General features: G+C 41.2%; 1 protein-coding gene across 1 annotated transcript in view; it reads right to left on the bottom strand.

The window, feature by feature from the left end:
- Positions 1-682: 682 nt before the first annotated feature.
- The window catches only part of cdk6 (cyclin-dependent kinase 6), a 34944-nt gene continuing 14515 nt past the window's right edge, over positions 683-21111 (bottom strand). Inside the window, exons 5-8 of the mRNA XM_054605427.1 lie at positions 11465-11574; positions 4925-4975; positions 4310-4445; positions 683-4154 (exon numbers count right to left, since the gene is read on the bottom strand). Coding sequence (XP_054461402.1) covers positions 4002-4154; positions 4310-4445; positions 4925-4975; positions 11465-11574 — 450 coding nt within the window. The 3' untranslated portion in view covers positions 683-4001. The remainder of the gene's footprint in view (positions 4155-4309; positions 4446-4924; positions 4976-11464; positions 11575-21111) is intronic.

Below are 21111 nucleotides of genomic sequence, written 5' to 3'. Positions count from 1 at the left end.
AAAAACTAAAAATGAAATGAAATGAAATGAAATGAAATGAAAATAAAATAAAAAAACTAAAAATGAAAATAAAATAAAATTAAAATAAAATAAAATTAAAATAAAATAAAATAAATGAAATAAAAAAATAAATAAAAAATAAATAAATTAAATAAAATTAAATAAAAGACTTTTCTCTGATTTGTAGAAATATATCATCAAACTCTCCGTTCTTCACTGCATGTGGCACCTTTTCTTTAGTCTGTATTAACGTGACATCAATTTGGTTCTCCCTGGTGGCTTCTTTTGCAAATTTAGTGTTAATAAACCTTTGATCCCAATATGTGCTGACATCCATAGAAATACCACACTTCGTACTATCATTTGTACTCTCTATGATGTCTATTGTTACTCTATCAAAATATGTATATACAGTATATGTGCTAGTTTTGAAATTGGCACTTATAGTAAAAAATATACTAACAAATATATGTTCTTGTGCCAGTATGAAATAAAAATATATTGTTGACAAAGAGATTGTGTGGCAGAATGAAAGTAATTAACACTATAAGAAAATACAACAGCAATCGCGTTGCCATTAATGTTCCCTCATTCCAAAAACAAATACCTTCATATTTACTAGAACAATTCATTAATTTGTCAATCACACATACAAATGAGTTCAAATCAACATTCACAAAAAGCTGCTTTTTATTCAACTGGTGCAACACATTAATAAGACACCAATGCCTGCATTCATACACAAGTATAATGCCATGATTGTGTTTTTCCCAGTCGCCATTTCCGTATGCTAAAAAGAAATGTGACACAGGAACATAACATGTGATTTGAGTTACAGGATGGATGAAGCTACATTGGTTTCAAAACAGGGAAGGTTGTAAAAGCTCAACAGTTGACTTCAGTTTTGTGTGAAATGTATTAACAGTCATTATTTCAAATTCTATTTAGGGCATTCATTGCATTACGCATCACTGACACCAGATGTGAGTCATTATCAAATAGAAAATTCACACAGTGCTTAGTTAACAGACAATTATACATGAATCTACATTGTGTTCGCCATCTAGCAATTACAAGTTGCTGGAAAAAAACAACAGTTGATACAGGCAATTATCTTCAGACAGTAATGACTACAGTAACATATATTTGATAAATAGTAATGACAGTAGACTATGATCAATGACATGATCATGGAACAGCTCGAAAGAAAACCTGAAGGAGTTGTGATGTGGTCAGTTAGTAGCCCAGAGATGTGCAAACTGTGCCCAAAAGGTTCGGACGACCATAAAAAGAACCTGAGAAAGTCAGAGAGTGTGTCTGTGTGTGTGTGTGCTAGCAGCACTACCTGTTAAGAAAACGTTAACCAGTGTTAAAATATGTTACTGTTCTGAAAGAACTACTACATACAAAAATACAACTCTGCATTACTTGCTTTTTCCTTTCTGGTAAAAAATAACTGAACGTGAATGTAACTGGACATGACTGTAAAATAAGCAAAAACTGTACACAAAATATCTTTGCATTATTTCCTTATCAAAAGCTATGTAAAATTCATAGTCATTCTCAATCCAAAGCAAATGAAATTCAACAAGCACCCATAGCGCCCGCAACACATTTTTCAATGGACAACATACTCTTGCCAAACAACCTTCCACAGACCCTCGCTACTCTACATCTATCCATTTTAACGACATATCTATGGGCTGACGATGCACATATCAAAGGTTTCTATCATTACAGCTTGTATTTAGCGCTCTATACTGTACAGTACCACTGCCTCGCCTGTATACATTTCTTACATTGTCAAACTATTCTTACACAAAATCTATAATCATCTAAACAGTTGGTGTAATTGGTGTAAGAATATTGTATGCCCCAGCATATTTAAATCAAGTAACAACTTGATGAAAACAAGCATATAAGACTTGTCAATAACATTTAAATTAAATACAGAATATTGGCGATGCTATTCTGCGCCAAATGTATTTGTGTTGAATAGTGCTGGTGGGACCTTCTCCACCTATTGCAAGCCTGTGCATTACTGTAACATTCGGATAGTAAATAATAATCGTATCTTATAATGATAAAAGCCTGCGATGGCAGACTTATGAGTGGCAGGCGTATTTCTATTATGTTCTTTCATCATTGTCTCAGCACTGATATCAGCCCATTATGATGAGTTCCCAGAAGAATGCAGAAACCATTAGAATCCTGCTACTGCTCTGCAGTTACCCAGGACATCCTCAAGGTGGCAGTATTATAATACATGTAGGACTGGAATGATAAGACACAACATGGCAGTGGGTGGCTGGCTTGTGATGCCCAATAATGTTTCAATAAGTAGGTGTGTAAATAAGGTTGTCAGTGGTAGTGCACACACTAAATGTTTTGTACATATATTGTACTGTATATCTGCTCACTGCACACAACCACAGTAAGCATAAAGGCAGGTGAGATCCACGCTGTCCACCCAGGATCCTGTGTGGTCCGGTCCCCCAGTCAAGGGGGCTCTTGCGAGGCTAAACACTGGTCATAAAGAGGCCTCTGCTTCATGGCCCTCTATAGTCTGCTTGCCCACTATTACCAGTCTATCTGAGATGCAAGTCTTTTTTGCATTGTTAACACAGTCAATCATCAACATTTAACAACCTAAAAGCAGCAATAACGATCCATCAGTTCATGGAAGGAGGATAGCTTTTGTGCATTTTTCAGGGGGTGAGAGGGTTTGGTGTCATCTTTCTTGACACAATCTTTACCCGCTCTTCAGGAGTACTTTCCTAAAGTTTTGTACATTGAATATAAAAGTGTGCGCCCTCTTGGTTTATTTCATGTCATTCAACACAAAAATCATCTGATTTAGCTTTTTTGACACTGATAATCATAAAATAAAATGTCCCTTCAAAGTTAAAGAGAAAACAAATCTCTAAAAATGGATTCAAATGATCTTGCTTCACTGAAGCCAACAGCTTTTGAGAAGTGTAAAAAGATAGGTAGAATGGCGATCACGTGGGTAATCGAAGATGTGATTTTTTTTGTTAAACACACCGGTATCTGCAGAGCTAAACAGCTGGCATAAACTACAGCTACATTCAGAAGAACCAATTAGTTAGGATACCAGTAAAATATGAAGGCACTTGAGTATCGAGTACAAATCTGTCTGGAGCAGGTCCTCCTCAAAAACTAAAGGTTAAGTGTGAGGAGGCTATAAGGCCACAATGATGTCTGTGAACACTGAAGAAGGTACAAGGTTCCCTTACTGGGAAGGGATACCTTGAGCCTATAGCAACGGTTGCCTTGTGTATTGCATTTCTAGCTTTACGGCCAACTGGCAAAGTTCAACATTTTTTCCCCAAAGATGTTGGAAAAAGAAGACTGTTGTGGAATGATGCTAAAAATGTATTTTGACCAATAAATTCTACTCTATGTCTGATGTTGGTGGCATAATGTTGTAGCAATGATAGAGGGTAAAATAAATGCAGCAGAACACAGAAGAGTTCTGGAGTAAAAGCTGCTGTCATGTTGTGAGAAGATTGTTTTTCAAGTAGAAAAAACAACAACCCACAGACTTATAGCTACACAGGACTGTCTTTAAAAGCGCGACACTCCAAATCTGTTCAAATCCCAATCTAGTCAGAATTAGTTTAAGAACTTTAAAAACTGCTGTTCAGTTATGCTCACCATGCAACCTCAGCTTGAGGACTTATGCAAAGAAGCACTAGGAAAGATTTTATCGCATAGATTCAAGCATGTAAATGATGCCAAAGGAGCTTCTATATGCCTCTGTGACAATCGCTTTGCGTTCTATATTTGTACTGAAATTACATTGATTTATTTTCACTTCTACATATAAGATGTATCTGTGTATCAGTGCCAAAAAAGCTTTATTAACACACTTTGATTTAATGCTGTAAAAACAAGAAAACATGAAAAATACCAAGGCGGGGTGCGCAGAATACTCTTTATAGACACTGTATGGGATGATTAAGGGTGAAGGAGGACGGTCAGGCAGTCCTCTCCTCCATAGTGGGCTTGTTGCTGGGGATTGGCTGGGCCGCGTACACACTCCTACTGTGGCTGTCCACACTCTGAAAGTAGGGGTGGCTGAGAGCAGCGAAGGCCGATATCCTCCTGGAGGGGTTGAAGGCGAGGAATTGCTGCAAAGCAGAGAGGAGAAATAGAAGAGGATGAGATGAGAAGATCGATCAATGCATGTTTAACTGCAATATTATGATATGAATAATGTTTGGTTAGAATGTTATGTATCGTATATCAAATTGGATCGGTCTGAACCGGGGCTCGTTCTACCCACCAATAGGAGGGCCCGTCCTTGCTCGTCCATGTCTGGAACCAAGTCCTCTATGGGCTTAGGGGGCCGGGGGCTGAAAGCACTCTGTGGTAGGGCCACTTCCTGGGGCCAGTCCTCCACTGAAGGTACCCCAACAACACTGTGGGATGATAATCGTCATTAGTGCCTTCAGATCAGCAATGTCCAGCATTCACTGCCTCTCCAGTTCAAATCTTTGTTATAATCATCCTGATGAAGCAGCGGACTGTTTTCTTTTGTGTGTATGTTGGTAAGGATTGGAGGGATGTGAAATGGTGACAACAATATTCCCCCTAGCAGAGCAGCACGACCTGGTCAGGAAGGCTCTGCATTAATTACAGGAAAGTGTGCACATCCTGCTCTATATTTAGGCCACATGCATAATAATAATATGTTCAATGAATTAACAATTGAGAAAATCCACACACTGGATTTAACTTCCCAAAAAATCAATCAGACTTACTTTTGACTGACTGATTTTTATGCACAGTCCAATAACGTTTTTGAGGGCTTTTCATCAGGTTGTACATTCAGACTTATAAATATCTAACATGCAGGACCTCAGAAACTGTAACAGGAAATGCAGCCAATAATACTTACTCAAAAATCTTTCCCAGCTGATCAACATCTGAGTTTCCTCGAAATAGCGGTCTGGGAATGAGAAAATAAACACAAGTTCAGTTTGACTGATGCTGCTTAAGATTTACGTGAGATGTCATCTTCATTTATCGCGTTGCACCAAAACATATTGATACAGGAAAGGTTAAATGCATTTTGTTTAAAAGTGTACAGTATCAACTATGTTGTTATTAACCTTCTTTAGATATGAGCCCCAATGCTCACTATCCCACGGTAAACTGCAGACAACCAGCTCTGAGATAAAAAGCTATTGGCTCAAGGCAACGAGGAATGTTTGACTCCGATGTGAGCGTTTGAAGTAGCCACACACTGGCAGCTCCATCTCATGTAGCCATGGTTGTGAAGCAGTGTTGGTAGTACCACTGAAAAGGGGGAGGGAGGGAGGGATGAAAGGAGGGAGGAGAGCGGCAGCAGGGCTGCTGGTGGTTCCTGTGGCTTTGGATGCCGTGGGCGGCCATGCCTGCCCTGGCACCCGCACAAATTCCAGTAGTCATCATCAGCACAAGCCGGCCGCACGGTGTAAAATAAAAGTCTATTTATCCCTCATGTGTAAGGGTGTCTGCTTTTGCTCTCTCTGTGTGTGAATGTAAGTAGGAAAGTGGGAGGGGGAGGCGCGTGACATAAACGTTGGATTATTCTAACAGAACGATGTATGGGAACGAAACCTGAAGTTCCTCTGAAAGGAAACAAGGAGGTGTTGCTCTCAAGGATAAGACTTTCCTCTAACGTTTTTGATGGAAACTATATTACTTTCTAAATGTGTCACTCCCAAAATTACAGTATGAACTGCAGTAGGGCCAGATAAGCTTCCTTTCTATTATATTCTCATTTGTTTAAAATGATTAGTCACCAGCAGATGTCAATGTAATGCACGATATTGTCACATAGGTGTGTACCCAGATTACAAAGACAGTTCAAGTGCACCCCACTTCCCTGAAGTCAACAGAATAGCCAGCCACCATGTGCTCCCTGTGTTTTCCCACTTGCAGGAAGCTTTGCATAGCTCAACACCCACACTTTCCTACAGACTCAGACACTGGGAAATTAGTCACACAGGGGTATTTTTCACATTTTTACAGCGACGGCAAACTCTTTGTCACATGCTTTGGTTCGGAAGTGGAATTGAGATACATGTTTGTTTCAGTTATTCACAACTGGCATCCTGAACTAATGGATGTCTCAGTGTTGTTTGACTCTTCAACCCTCTGCTTTTAAACATCTGACTGGCAGAGGAACACAACACATAGGTCTTTCGGGGTAAAGCCCTTCACTGAGGTTTTGAAAGCCATTCAAGATCAAACCAAACCAGTTCTGACTGTTGCAAAAGAAGAAAAAAGAAAATCACCTACAGCAAAGTCATCGTGCCAGAACAAGTAGGGCTGATAATTCCAAGAGGTCCATTTTTAAACCTGGAGTGCTTTGTTGGGTTTGTTGGACGGGGATAACTGGATTCACATAGAGCTGACCACCGGCATTGCACACAGTCAGCAGACAAGTGCATTTGAACATTCACTCATTCAAGTAGGTCCACATGTAAGGGTGTTCAAATTCACACATGCACAAAAGAGATTGATCCCCACTCTGATCACTGCATGTGCACATACCAACCTATGCACAAACGCACACAAACGGGGGGGCAGTGAAAGCAGGACTGAGACTGGGTTGGGACAGGCAGCTGAGTCACGCTTCCTTTAGTGCCAGCACAGCTCTGTCCCACATTCCACCGAGACAACCTCTGGAATGTGTGTTTGCATGTTTGCACGTGAGAGAGTCAATCTGACTGGGTGGGAAATGGAGAGAGAGAGAGAGAGAGAAAATGGAGTGAGTTTGGGCCTGTGTCAGGGCAATTTGAGTGGACATGCAAGTCTGTCTGTCAAGAGTTTGGACGTCATGTGCCTGTGGGTATGCGTTTGTGTCTTTGAGGATTTATCAATCGAGTTCCAAACTGTGAGAAAGTCCACACGGATGTGGGGCCGCTCCCAGACCATTAACACAACACGTTCAACCTTTTCGATTGGAGGAATGTCAACAAGCAGGCGCTCTCTCCCCCATTCACTCGAACCATGACTTCCCCCCCCGACACTATCCCAGCCATGCAGATGCAGACTTGTATGATATTTGTTCAAATTCCTTAGAGAACAACTTTCCAACTCTTCTCAGATAGTCATTAAAGGAGGGTTTTTAACAATGCCATGTTTGATAATGGAAGTAAAGAGAGGAAAGGAGGGTGTTGGGGGAGGGGGGGGAGCTTTGAAGTTTCATGACTCATAAGACAGACATTTTGAGGTTGGATTTGCACTTTTCTGACCTGCAACATAAGGTAACAGGGTGAATTGGAGTTGTCCCGGCTCAGTGGGGCTACAACTAAGGTTTACTGTCACAATAAAAACAGACCTAAATTTCAAAATAATGTCTTCAGATTGCTTGTTTCGTCTAGCCAAGAGTCCAAAAATAGGACAATATAAAAACGGCAATGACTTTCTGTTGTTTCTAATTGTGCAGCCGATATTTCTTGGCTGATATACTCGTTCATTCCAAGGAAAAAAAATAATTTTATGTGGATACTAAATATTCTCAAAGGAAATTAAACCGCCAGTGTGGATGTCTGGTTCGTTGTACCTGAACTGAAAACCAATAAACAGCGTTTTCTCATCCTCTCTTGTTCTGCACTTTCCCTCAATCACGCTTTCTTTAGCTTTCTTTCACTGTTTCTCCCAGGTGCCCTTTAATCTCTAACAGGTGGCCTTTTAAAAAGCCATCTTAATCACCTGCAGAGAGGGAGAGAGAGAGAGAGAGAGTGTGTATGTTCTGTTCATTGCCATCAAAGGGCTCTGCTTTGCCTTCCGCCTTAAGGCAAAGTTGGACAGGTGCCAGATTGTGAAAACACACACATATCCACACCAAAGCTTTTTACAGCTTATTGTGTCAGGGTGAGACGAGAAGTACCTTAACCTGGCCAACATGCAACATGCACGCACGCACCTTACGCACAACACACACACACACACACACACACACACACACACACACACACACACACACACACACACACACACACACACACACACACACACACACACACACACACACACACACACACACACACACACACACACACACACACACCTCACTGCTATCAGATTGTGCCTGGTTTTAAAGGAACACTATATCCTCTGCACATAATGCATAACTGTACATGTTACTTTATGTTGATGCTTGGTTATTTAGGTGCAATTTTGCAATTTGTGCTGCCTTATGATGCGTTAACAAATGTTGAGTATGGCATTAAGTACATCCAACTGCCCTTCACCGCAATGATTCAAAGGTTTTAGTCTGGTTTTTATGTGACTAAAATATTGTCTAAATAGTTTCCAATTATTTCATTGTCATCTGACTAATTGATTAATCATTAAAATATTTTCTGCTCTAATTGAAAGATGAAGAAATGAAAGAGCGTCATAGTTTGAAGCCTAGGAGCACTGACCAAGCTGCGGTACTTGTCGCATTGGGGTGAGAATGTGTCGTAATAGCATATGATAAACAAAATTGTTATACTCATGAAACCATTCAGTGGTCACCTTCCCGGTATCTCCCTTATTATATTTCTACTCTTATTTATCAACTGCCTGTATATGACTACATGACTACATTCTCTCTTTGTCCCATCACCCTTTGCCACTGGAGCCTTTATATTCCCCACATGCAGGGCATGAGTCGTTGTGTGTGGCTGTGCATGTTGGGGTGTGAGGACGGTTGGGGAAGGAAGCATAAATTACAGACAGGGCTGCTCCTCCTGGCACTCAGCCCTACCTCAGAAAGACTGTTCTTATCTACTCCGACGCACACCACTGCAGTCTGGCTAGAAACCCAGTTTGCTGTTGCATACAAAACAGTTCTTTACATACTAAGGCACATAAATGTTCATATCAGATAACAAAATATGTCCCTATAACATGGAAAACTATTTTATACTTCCATAGATAGGCAGTTGAACCTTTTTTTTTCTTCTTTTTTTTTTTTAGAAAAGTGGTCCGTTATTGGTCCGTTTGGCTCTCCAGTGTGTTAAGTTCGTTAGACCACAAACTGACAAATACCTATACCAAGAAGCAGGATCTTGACTCGCATGCTGCAACCACAGCAGCCAGCCTGTCATTACTGTAATGGTTTGATAAGTCAACTGAAATGTGATTGCTCACAACGCAGCTGACAGGTGCCATTTTGAGAAAGCATTGACATGTTTAAGAAACACCCAAATAACTGAATCTGTAATGACGGAAGCAGGTTTTTGTTGATTATACCTCAAACTAGAATTACTGCCTCGCCAACAGGGCAAGTTGCAGTTTAAAGCCATGTGTGTCCAGACTCTCAATGAGTATTAAAGACTTTGAAGGAATTTAATAAAAAGTATCGTGTATTTTTTGGTGAAATGAAAGTTATCACTATTTTGACACGTATGAATCCAGTGACTAATTTCCAGTGAGAAAAATGCTGTTTTCACTTAGAGACTCCTTTTACAGAGTACAGAGGACTGATAGAGAGCTTCATCACATGCAGGCAGCAACCTCCTGGTTTGAGAAGTGAAGTCAATGTGGAAGGGTCCTAACTTGCATTCTTTCAAATGGCCATCAGGGGGCGACTCCTCAGTTTGCAAAAATAAGTCTGATCGTAGAGAAGTCCATGGGAAAATTACCCAACTTCTCCCTTCATTTATTAACTCAGTAAACATTGTAAACCCAAGTTTATGGTCTCAATCACTAGCTTCAAGTCTTCTTCAACACAGCATGATGTTCTTTTTAATAAATGATGGTCCCATTTTGAGTAAAACGGACGATAAAGCAGGGCGTGCTTTAGGACGTGACTACATTGTGATTGACAAGTAACTATTGCAGTGTTGTACAGTCTGGAAGTTATCTGTGTTTACATTTTACAACTTTGACCCAGTTAGAGTGTGTTTTCATTTTAACAAAGATAATTAAAACATGTATTGTCACCTAAAAATGTCTTATTATGTCTCAGTGTTCCGCTGAGCTATTGTACCCTCTCGTGTCACTTCTGGTTCCAAAAGATCAAGATGTTAACAGCCAAAATGACGACTCAAAGCCTGAAAACGTCAGTCCGAAAAAACGATAGGTGACATCACAGTGACTGCTTCCACTTCTTAACATACGGTCTATGGTCACATGGTGCAACGACAATCACCTGAACCTCAATTTCAGAAAAACCAATGAGCTTGTGCACTACCAGAGGAACAGGAGGCCGTCTGTCCCGGCTGTCATACAGAGGAGAAGAAATGAAGAGGGTGGTCTCAAGCTTATTGGAACCCAAGTACCTTCCAGTATCCATAAAATCTGGACTAGACTCAGACACAGAGCAGATTGTTCGTCCTGAAGAACAACAAGAACAACCTGAAGATCATTCAGTGTGTGCTACAGACCCCTGCAGATCTACACATCACTGCAGTTTCAAGGTGAGCACCCAAGATTAGTGTCACTTCTGTAACGGACCAATGTGAAATATGGTCACAGTTTTGGGGTTGAATAATGGCCAGAAAGGTTAGTGATATTAGCTCTATATGGAGACCTGGTCACAAGGATGGGAGCATGTGAATGTGTGAATATACAGTATATGCACATCCATGTAGGTCAGTGATCCTAATCTGTTGTTTAATAGTAAATGTGGAAAACCTCAGTAAAGGCCTCTGATGGAGTTTATAATCCATATGACAACCTGAACAGGAACACCAGTGATATTGTGGTGAGTAAGACCTGACCTCAGTTTAATTCATTTTTCAAAATTTAGTTAGACAGCATTGATTTGTCACCAACTACTGCTTGGTTAAGACAAAACAAAAACCCTTCCCAAATAGAAACCTGCTAACATGAGCATGTCAGACAGAAATCTTAATTAAGTCTTATTATCAGGTTACAATACTGGTATTTTTGAATGAAAGTTTTGTGTGAGATTGGACAAATGTGGTTGGAAGTGCTGATGTGAGATCTTTTGACCAGCGATTGTGTGGTCGCTGGTTTGAATCCCTCCATTTTCCATTAATGCAGTGTGAGGGGTTACACTAGGGCCGGGCGATAATTCAGTGTGATCATTTTTGATCCTTCAATGGAATCGTATCGTCATGAAATCATAGAGACATATTTAAATTGTCTAAACTGACAATAACAAGCAGAAATGTTGCAGAAAATCTGATCAAACTCAGTTAAATCAAACTACTGTCTTAATCAGACCATTCTGTATTTGCGACAAACTTTTACTTGAAACTGTTCATTTTGCACTAAAATTCTTGATTAAACTACTTAATCACACAGTAGTATACAGATATAGGCTTTACCATGTGGTCATGTCTTATAGACTATTTATTGAACTACACATGCTATATCGTGAGATATATATCGTTACAGAGATTTGAAATTACCTATATATCTTTATAGAAGATTTTTATTCTTATTGCCCAGCCCTAGGTATAACAAAAATTCTCCCAACTCTCACCTTCTCCTGAACATCTCAGCGAAGATGCACCCGACGCTCCACAGATCCACTGGTGTGGCGTAACTGGACTGGAGCAGCACCTCTGGGGCTCTGTACCACAGCGTCACCACCTACGACACACAGCAGAAATACATTTAGAAGATTAAACACACAAAGACCAACGCACAAAAAAAACACTCCTAATTTTATTGCATGTACCTGCCTGCAGCATTAGGTTAATGTCACCATATTAGGGGGGGGCGTCATGCTCACATGCACACACACGCAGGGATAATACTTCTCTGCCCTCATCTTAAGGCTTACATAAGAAATGAAATCATATCTGGCAGGACACGTCTTCCTGCTCCCATTTTGGTGTACTCACATCACACACTCTTTCCACAGCAATCCACCAGTGAGAAAAAAAAAATACTGTATATACACGTGTATATATGTGCAGTGGTGCATGTCACAATAATAATCACTGGATTAAACCTGGCAGATGTCTCATGTACGTGAAGTGATAACACCCCCCACCTTCTTCCTTTCGTCTTGCATCAAGCAACCCTGCACCCACCTGAGCTATTACAGCAGCCATTTTGTGCCACTTCACACCAAGCCTGGTTTCCAAATTTGTCCCTGTAACTCTATTGGGAGCTCTGAGTGTGTGTGTGAGTGTGTGTGAGTGTGTGTGTGTAGCCATAGCCTGCAGGAAAGCAGCAGCATTGTTAACAGCTACAGTAGGGAAAGCCTCCAGACAAAACTCAGTGACCCCTAGTAGGAGAGTGGACCGGTTCCAGGTGCTTTCCTTAACTCCAGATTTTTCCAACAGCTTTTGGCTGCAGTTCCTCTCTCAGGCACTGCAGAGTGCTTATCGGGATCTTAGAGTCTGAGGTGGATGTTTGTAAGCAAAGCGAGTGCGATGTCACCTAGATATCTTTATTAGCTGCACTCTCTGTAGGGATTATGGGGAAATGATACCCTGAGCTTTGAGATGTCGTCCACAAGCCTGTATGTGTAATATGAGAGCAATGATCTCGAATGATGTCGATAGCCAAAAATGAACTAGTGCTCAAGTGCCCTCTGAGAAACTACTTTCAAGTCAAGTAACTTCATGGTTTATAGACTTTTGGACAAGATTTCCTGCACTGGGGGAGGTTGGTTTGAGTAATACAAGTCCCAGTGGTTTTTTATCCTGTCCTGTGTGTGATTTTCCTCCTTGCACTTCAGTTAGTGTAATCGTTCATCCCTGCCTAATGTTATTTCCATCGGTTAAAGAAGTTGTGTTTAAGCAAAGCTAGCAGCGTTGCTGTGTGGCTGTCAATGACCGTCCGTTAGTCGGTCCTCCACTTTGTCCCGGATATCTCAAAAACCACTGTAATGAATGTTGTTATAGATATTCATGGTCCCCAGACGATAAATTAAATTGGCGTTGACAAACTGACAACTTTTTCTGTACTGTCGACAACTATTTTTGTCCAATACTTTGTGTTATGACCACATACTCGCAAAACAAATGATGATTCCCATCAGCCAATGTTAGCACGCTAACAGGCTAAACTAGAATCCACCTGGTAAATATCACCTGCTTGACAGCATTTTCACTGTGAGCACATTAGCGTGCTGATGTTAGCATTTAGCACAAAGCACCAACATGTCTTAGTGCAGCTTCACAGAGCTGCGAGCATGGCTGTTGGCTCTTAATCTCTTTAAATTTATAAAAAGATGAGTTTAGTTTGGTTGCAAGGCAATACTTCATAACCCACCCATAATAAGAATTTTCATTACAAAGGGGCATTATTCATAACTGCAGCTTGAAGGGAATTTTTGGACATCAGAGGCAAACTCTCAAACTGCCTGAACATTACCTCGAGCTGGAATTCTTAAGCAAGGCAGTCAACAGAGACTGATAAGAGGAATTAAGAGTTTGGTCACATTTTTTTCTTCTAAACTGAATGACACTATTAATAGAGCCCGGGGCAGCGCTTTGCAGATGTGTGATACTTTCTCGTCTCCTGCTTCCTGCTTCAGTAGAAATAGGGAGGAAGTTCAGGCTAGTTGGCTGAGCTGTGTCGGCCGAGCCACGTGACCAGAAATGAGACGTATGCTGAGAATGAACTCATTGACTGGTAGGGTCATTGAAGATTTTAAAGACAGTGTAACATCAAAGAAAAACATGAATGAAAGTTGCAGAGCTGCCTATAGAGTCAAGCAACAAAAGGGCACTGTTGCTTTTTCAACGCAGGGCTGACTTGATGAATTGTTTCTGACTTGATATGATTTCAGGTTCTCTGAAAGTGTTTAACTATACATCTAGTTAGAGCACATCACATATCCATTTCCCCACCTACCAACAAATAAAATGTTTGTAGAGTGTGGATGGATGCATAAGTGACAAATGGCCCAATCAACATCTTAATTTAACGCTTGCAGCTGCAGGCTCAAATGCGTGTGACTTCTGTCTGCTGCATCAGAGTTAGCAGAGCTGCAAAATCAAAAGTCAGTGCTGGTTTGAACACAAATGCACACGTGAAGCCTTCTAGGAAGAACCACAGAGCTAGAGCTCGGGGTATATCCGCCTCCGTGCGATGCAAAGTTATTCGAAAACCTGGCCACAACTGCAGATTAAGGCTTATATATCACACATGCATGCACTCGCAGACATGCCGAGAAATAGATGTTTTAAGCAACACCCTAGCAGCTTGCACTGTAGGAAAGTTATTTTGTAGCAGTGCTTCTATACATGCATTAAAGGACAAGACAGCTAAATATTTTTTACTTTTTCCTCAATGATTATCATGAAAGAATATCATCAATGCATTAGTACTTATCTCTATACTTTCTGTTCAACTCAATCACAATTATTCTTACTCTGGAGAATTCTCTTACAAAAAGGACCACAAATATATACTTTCATTTTATTTAAAGGCCAATTAATGACCTAAACCAGTGTGGTCCTTTCCCTCATATTGCGCTTTTGTTGGGTTTTTAAATCAACATTGGTGGTCTATGGAAGAGAGGAATTAGCCATGTCAGGCATACACATTGGAAACACAGGTTCTTTTTAGTATGATCATTAAATTCTTGGTTTTGAATAGTATTAAAATATCCTATATCACCGTTTCTGTGAGCCCATGAGTCTGTAAAACACTCTGCAGTAAAGTAAAGTCTAAATACAACAGTTTGAGAGCCTGTAATATCCATGAATGCATTTTAAACAGTTTCACTCTCGATAAAATACTCAGCTGTCTCTGTGATATGGAAGCCTCAAGTCTGATGTACTTAATAACTAATACTCTTACAAAAGGACCATGCTCTGAGTCGTGGCTGTAACAAACAACCTAATAACAGTTTCCATGGAGATATAACAACACAGACTATTGTAAAAAGAAACATTCCCCAATTGCAATGTTGTTCTAGGCTTTACTTCTGTCCCTGTCCTTGTCCTTCCTCTTCTTACGACCATGTTTGCATCCCTTCTTCCTTCGTCTCTTTCTCACCCTTCTCATTCTCTGTTCTGCTTCACATATCCCTTCATTACCCACTCCTGCTCTCCCTTCTCTGTACAGGCTGCATGCAAACAGAGACACAGACACACACACATACACATACAGTATGTAGGACAACCATGCACAGAGAAAGTGAGTCAGCCCGTTAACTGTGTAATACAGCGTTTTGCTCTTAGGTCAGCTGATTTGAATTTTCAATCTGTCTCTCTGCCTATCTGACACCCTTCTTCCCTTCCGCATGGTAACAGAAAAGTCAGAGGAGGTCAGATAAAGCCTAGGGAGGAAAGAAAAGAGAGAGTTAGAGAGAGAGAGAGAGACATAGAGAGTGTGTGAGGCTGACTCCAGATTAAAGGACAACATTCTGGGAATTCCTTTCTGCTGAGAGCATCCTCCCCCTCACCAACACCACCACCGTCCTCCTCACTGCTTATCCCTGCTCTGCTTCAGGGAGGAAATGGCTTCTCCTGCCCCGGAGGACCTCCAGACCTCATGGGCCGGACCTCCAAGCCTGTGTGACTTGCAACATCCGGACCTGTACCACCAGCGCACTGTGCAAGGACAGCGGCACAGTATGATTATGGGGTGCATGCATGTGAGCGTGGGGGGCGTTTGGTTTGGGTTATGTGTGAGAACTTGCATGTGACTACGTGAGCACCTGCCTTTGCGTGGATTCATGAGCTTCAGCGCCAAGTGCTGTACGTCTGCAAATGCATGCACGTTATCTGCAGCAAGTGTTTGATGTTTAAAGGGTCACTCTGGTTTATTCCAACTTATTTTCATATATAGAGTTGGCCAATCTTTCCTGTGGGTAATAAAAACACTGCACTCAGCAAGTTAAAAAAGGTACCTTGCGGTGGTTTTTCCCGCTGATTGCTGTGAAGCAATGATTGTGAAAAGGACGCACAGGCAAGCTACTGCCAGAACCGTTAGCCTAGCTTAGCATTAAAACATGGGAAACAGCTTGCCTGGCTCCGTCAAACATTAAGACATCCCTGTTTTAGCACTGCTAACGCTTACCAAGCATTACATTGAGATAGAATGTGTTAATCAGTTATTTATTAGAGCTACTGGTATGTGGACTTCTTAAACCTTTGGACAGAGCCAGGCTAAGCTAACAGCCCCCCTGGTAGTAGCTTCATATTCAACGGACAGACACGAGAGTGGTATCCATCTTCTTAGTTAACTCTTTTATAGTCTAAGAAATACACTTATTTACTTTCCATTTAACGGCTGCCTTGTTGACAACCTGTTTAATTGTCCAAACACTTGTGTTTTTTTGCCCCTTCAGATTTGATTGTAGTAATGCTGCTGTGTTCCCAGATCTCAGCAATGACTTTGATGAGCAGAAACGGTATAATTACCCATATAAGTGATGGCCCAAAAACAAAAATAATAATCAAGTTGTAATAAAGCTGAATAAATAATTAGGTAGATTCTTCATCCCTCCACCCAACTCAACTCTCATCAGCGCTACAAGATACAACATTGTTCCTGTCACTCTCCTTGCGGACTTCCAAATGGGACGTTCACAGTGACCTGATGCCATGAGGATGAGGCCGGGGGCTTAAGGCTGCTGCGCCAGAGGCACTGGGGCTGATGGAGCTTGGCCGGGGGCCCGTGTTTACATTCCCTCTCACTGAGGAAGCCCAGGATGAAAGAGCACCACTGCACACACTGACACATACCATCTACACACATATGCACACTTAACAGACAAGTACTTTGGATGCACCAGGGGCCAAATTATTGCAGTAATTGAGTCAATAAGAGCAGGATTGGAAGTTTTAACTTTTAGAAATTACGGAATAAAGTAGAATATACACATTCAGTGCAGTTAAGTCCTGCTGGTCAACGGCTCGACTGTTTCATCCTTTAAGTCTTAGGCTTCAATTTGATTAGATTCCCGAAAGCAACCCCTCACAAATTAAAGTCTTCCTACATGAATCTAAGGGAGGAAAATGGATAAAGGCTACAGATTGTGTAGGCAAGCCACATATGGGAGAGGGAGAGCGGATGTTATAATAATAATAATATGAGCAAAACTATGCACTGTGAGAGTACAGTGGAGCTGAGGCTGTAATGTTGTGTCTCCAGAGAGGCCCCATTCGAAGCTCTAGCAGTCAGCCATGTTGTAAACACCATTATTTCACTCCTCCCTCACTTTCCCTCTCTTTCTTTCTCCTTCAGTGCGAAAAAGGACAATTCACAGTCCCAACAATACAGCTGCACCAGGCCAAGAAAGGACATAAGGAAGAGGAGAAACACGATTAAAAAAAGGAGATGAGGGGGAAAAGTAGGAGGCTGAGTGAAGGAGAGACGGAGCTACAAGGATAGAAAGAAAAGTGCAAGAGCAGCACACAAACTGTATACAGTAAAACAGAAAAAAAAGGGGCACTACAACTGTTGCCAAAGTATGCACAGTGTACAGGAATGCAGCATGGGGCCCTCGGCGAGCGAAACAAAGACAGCACAGTCAGTGGCTCTCTCTCCCCAGTGCTACCACATCCGCACATCATTAGCTGGAAAATTCCTGATATATGCTGTAATTTTTTCTCTTCCTCCCCCCCCCCCCCTCCTCTTCCTCTTGCCGTTGCTGGTACAGACAAGGCTTTAATATCCAGATGCCGGTGTGTGGGGCAGTGTGCACATGCACCGCACCACACAGGTCAGTACCCCCTTTTCCCCACCTGGAGCCTTGCCAAGAGACCATCAACAATTAATGCAGTGAAGGGCAGAGTAGTGTGTGTGTGTGTGTGTGTGTGTGTGTGTGTGTGTGTGTGTGTGTGTGTGTGTGTGTGTGTGTGTGTGTGTGATACCGCTTCTCTTTCAGACGCACTCCACGAGGGGCACACACAGGAAAAAAATTAAATAAGACCTGCACTGTGCACTTAAAATGTTCATCTACTGTATGTGTCGTGCAAACATTAATAACAATACCATTGTCTGCCTTTGAATGTGTGTACGTACAGTATATCCCTGTTCATATATGTGTGTGTGTGAACTGTGTGTGTGTGTGTTTGCTTATGTCAAATAGGGGCCAGCCCCTTTGCTCCAGCCGGCTGCAGTCAAAGCATAGAGGAGGACTTTTTTTTTCCCATGCGGAGCTGTTTGAGGAGATATCTAAACATTCCCAGAGTGCGCTGCACGTGCTCTCCTGCGTGCAGTGCAAGGGTTTTCCCCCTCTCCCTCACGCTGCAGCTGCTTGCCTGCCTTTCTTTCTGTCTGTGTGTCCAGAGGAGAAACACATTGTCTGGCAAGAGAAGAGATTCACAGACCCGACTGTCCACTTGGTCACCGTAGAGAAATATCAGTTTTATCAGTGTCTGTTCCTGAACTCTGTTGCATGGAGCGCTTCTGATGCTTGCATGTATGGCAGCATAGCGTAAAGATTATGGGGGTCTTGAGATTGCATGTTTGGTCTGCTAATAGGTTTTCTTAAAATAATTGTCTTAAAACTGTAAAATAAATAAAGCTTAATTAATTTGAATCAAGGGCAAAAATAACTATCATCAAGAAACATTAAGTTAAGTTTTCCAACTTAAAGACGGCTCATCTTCATTTCTATCACTATCTTGCTAATCACAACTTGTTATAAGTGAGAACACACCAATCCAAACTTTCCCCTAACCCATACCCACAGATTTGAACTCATATTCAGTGTCAAACATAGGCATCAAAATAGGAAACATGTTCATTGTGAAACTACAGATCCAGACTGAATAGAGTCCGACTGCTCTTGAAAGCTCTGTATTATGAAGCCTGTCTGCTGTTTGAGCGTGGGCAGGAAATCTGGTTTCAATTTGTTTAATGTCGTCTGAGATATGGGTGTCTAATTCTGGTAAACGTAGTGGGAGGGCTATAAGCGAAGGAACTAGGGGGAAGAATTGGGAAAACACCTCAGATCAGGTAACAATTTCACTCCTCTGCAACAACAGAATTTACAGGAAACTATGACAGTGACTGTACCCATTGTGTTACATGATTCTATTTTTAAAAAGCGAAACTATAACAGTAAAAACAATTGGTTCATTTGATGACATAACAATAAAATTTAGAAGGCATTCAATTTACTGGAACAGGCAGCAAAAGGACCAGACTAGATGAGTCCTTAAAATCCCTTTGGCTATTGTGTTACTCAATGACAGACTCACTAAAGATAAGCTTACAGGCAAGACAAAAGAACAGTTTCACCACTAATAAGCTTATCTTGACATCTCCTGTGAATTATGGCAACCCCTTAGTTTATTTTGGTTCAGATTGTGCCTACACAATAGTCTGGTGGCATTCCCCTTGAGTTTTCCAAATCCAATTTGACAGGCAACAGCATGCACATGACATGAATGAGAGTGGAAGTTAATGGGTTTCATAGGACCATCCTGTCAGTGTTTTACCTCAACTGATGCCAATATTTTGTGGGTGAAGATAAAAAGAAACACCATGCTCAGGTCTGTCCAGTGGAAATAAGTGTTGCAGTGTTTTCATGTGCTTACCTCTGGATTGATAACATTTTATACCTGCTCAAAAGCTCAAAAATTCAAAAAGATAATCCGGTTACTGGAAGTCAGACCTAATGTCTACTCCTATGTCGCTTCTAGGGAAGCCGTATACACAAAAGGATCTTATTTTACCACTAGGAGGTGTAGATGAAGGTAAAAGTACCTAGCTAATTATGGTTTCATGAATGACATTGTCTATCTATTCACTGTGTCAGTGAATGTGAAATTCAATATTAATTGATACACAGGAGAGGAGGATTCAATTAGATTTAAGTGTACAGAGTGCATTTTGGTTAAATGACTAACGCTGACAAACAGCGTAGATATTCTTAGTTCAGCATCGCTGCAAACAGATTTTTTCCAAGATGTAAGTAAGAGGTATAACAATCCATTGGTGAAATGATTGGATTCTTATCCTTACTTAAACAGTGTTATTTTTGTTTACGAAATCTCAGACGAAATATGCTGGTCAACATCCTTTTTTTCCATGAATACGATGAGACGATGATGAAAATCAGCTTGAGTTTTAAAGTAAGGACGCTACTTTTAGCCTAAGAATGTTTTAGAAATGGCTCTAAGTCAGATGATGAAAGATTTCCTTCTATATTTATATATAAAGCAGGGTCTTTAATCAAACGCTCACAAATAAAAAAAAATGTAGTTAGTCAATAAGTCATGTTTTACCACTGTATTACATGGCATCTCAGTATCACTGCACTCTTGGGCTGTATGTTTCTGCACTTATTCCAAATTCAAACATCAAAAGAAACCGTTTTCCCTAAAGCGCTTTGGCAGAAATGGGATCTCAATGAGATGGACGAAAAAAAAAAAAAAAGAAGCCCCCTCTATCCACTCTTTTTAGGAATGTCAGATTAACCCATCAGCTTTTCCCATCTGCCTGTCACTCAAGGCAGCACAATGAGCCTGTAGCCAGACTGGGGTCATTAAAAAACCATCAACAAAGCAATGGATCTCCAGGGACTGCCAGGGGCGGCCTAATCTGGACCCCAGTACCAACCCAATGGGTGGTCTCTCCCTGCCTCTCTCCCGCTCTCTCTCCCTTTCTGGGAGGGTAAAATATGTGCAACATGGTAGGTGGGTGATGGCGATGGGGCCATCAGACACACGCAACCATGCATGTGCAAATGCACCCGGACTCCATCGCGCAGACACATTTTTTATACACACACAAAAACCACATTTTTTGGTCAATGATATATTTACAACCAGTCGTGTTGCTAGGTGAGAAAAGCAAATTCATCACGAAAAGAGAAGTTCAAGCAACGCTGGTAAATCATCAGCAAAAAGTACAAGAGGGTTACTTTCAGTTAGTGACACTGGGGGAAAGAACTAAGAGGAGCAAGGGACTGTTTTTGACAACTTTATGCAAATGCACACTTCAGCCATCTTGTCATTCTCAAAGTGCTAAATGAATCACTTTGAAAGTGAGAGAGAAGTGTCTTGTTCGCTTAAGCAACTGCAGTTCTCCAAAGCCCATCTGCCTGCCAGTAACGGTGGCATTAGGTGACTAAATAAGCAACTGCTGCTCTGTTGGGTAAAGAGGAAGATCCTCTTAAACGCTGTGTGTGTTGGTGTACATGTGCGCTGCATACAGTGTAGATTATCTGCTTTTATTAGCAAGAGGAAACACTGAATGGATGAA

This window comes from Anoplopoma fimbria, chromosome 10 (assembly GCF_027596085.1).
Source record: "Anoplopoma fimbria isolate UVic2021 breed Golden Eagle Sablefish chromosome 10, Afim_UVic_2022, whole genome shotgun sequence".
NCBI classification, from domain to species: domain Eukaryota; kingdom Metazoa; phylum Chordata; class Actinopteri; order Perciformes; family Anoplopomatidae; genus Anoplopoma; species Anoplopoma fimbria.
This window is presented reverse-complemented; position numbering and strand designations above follow the sequence as displayed.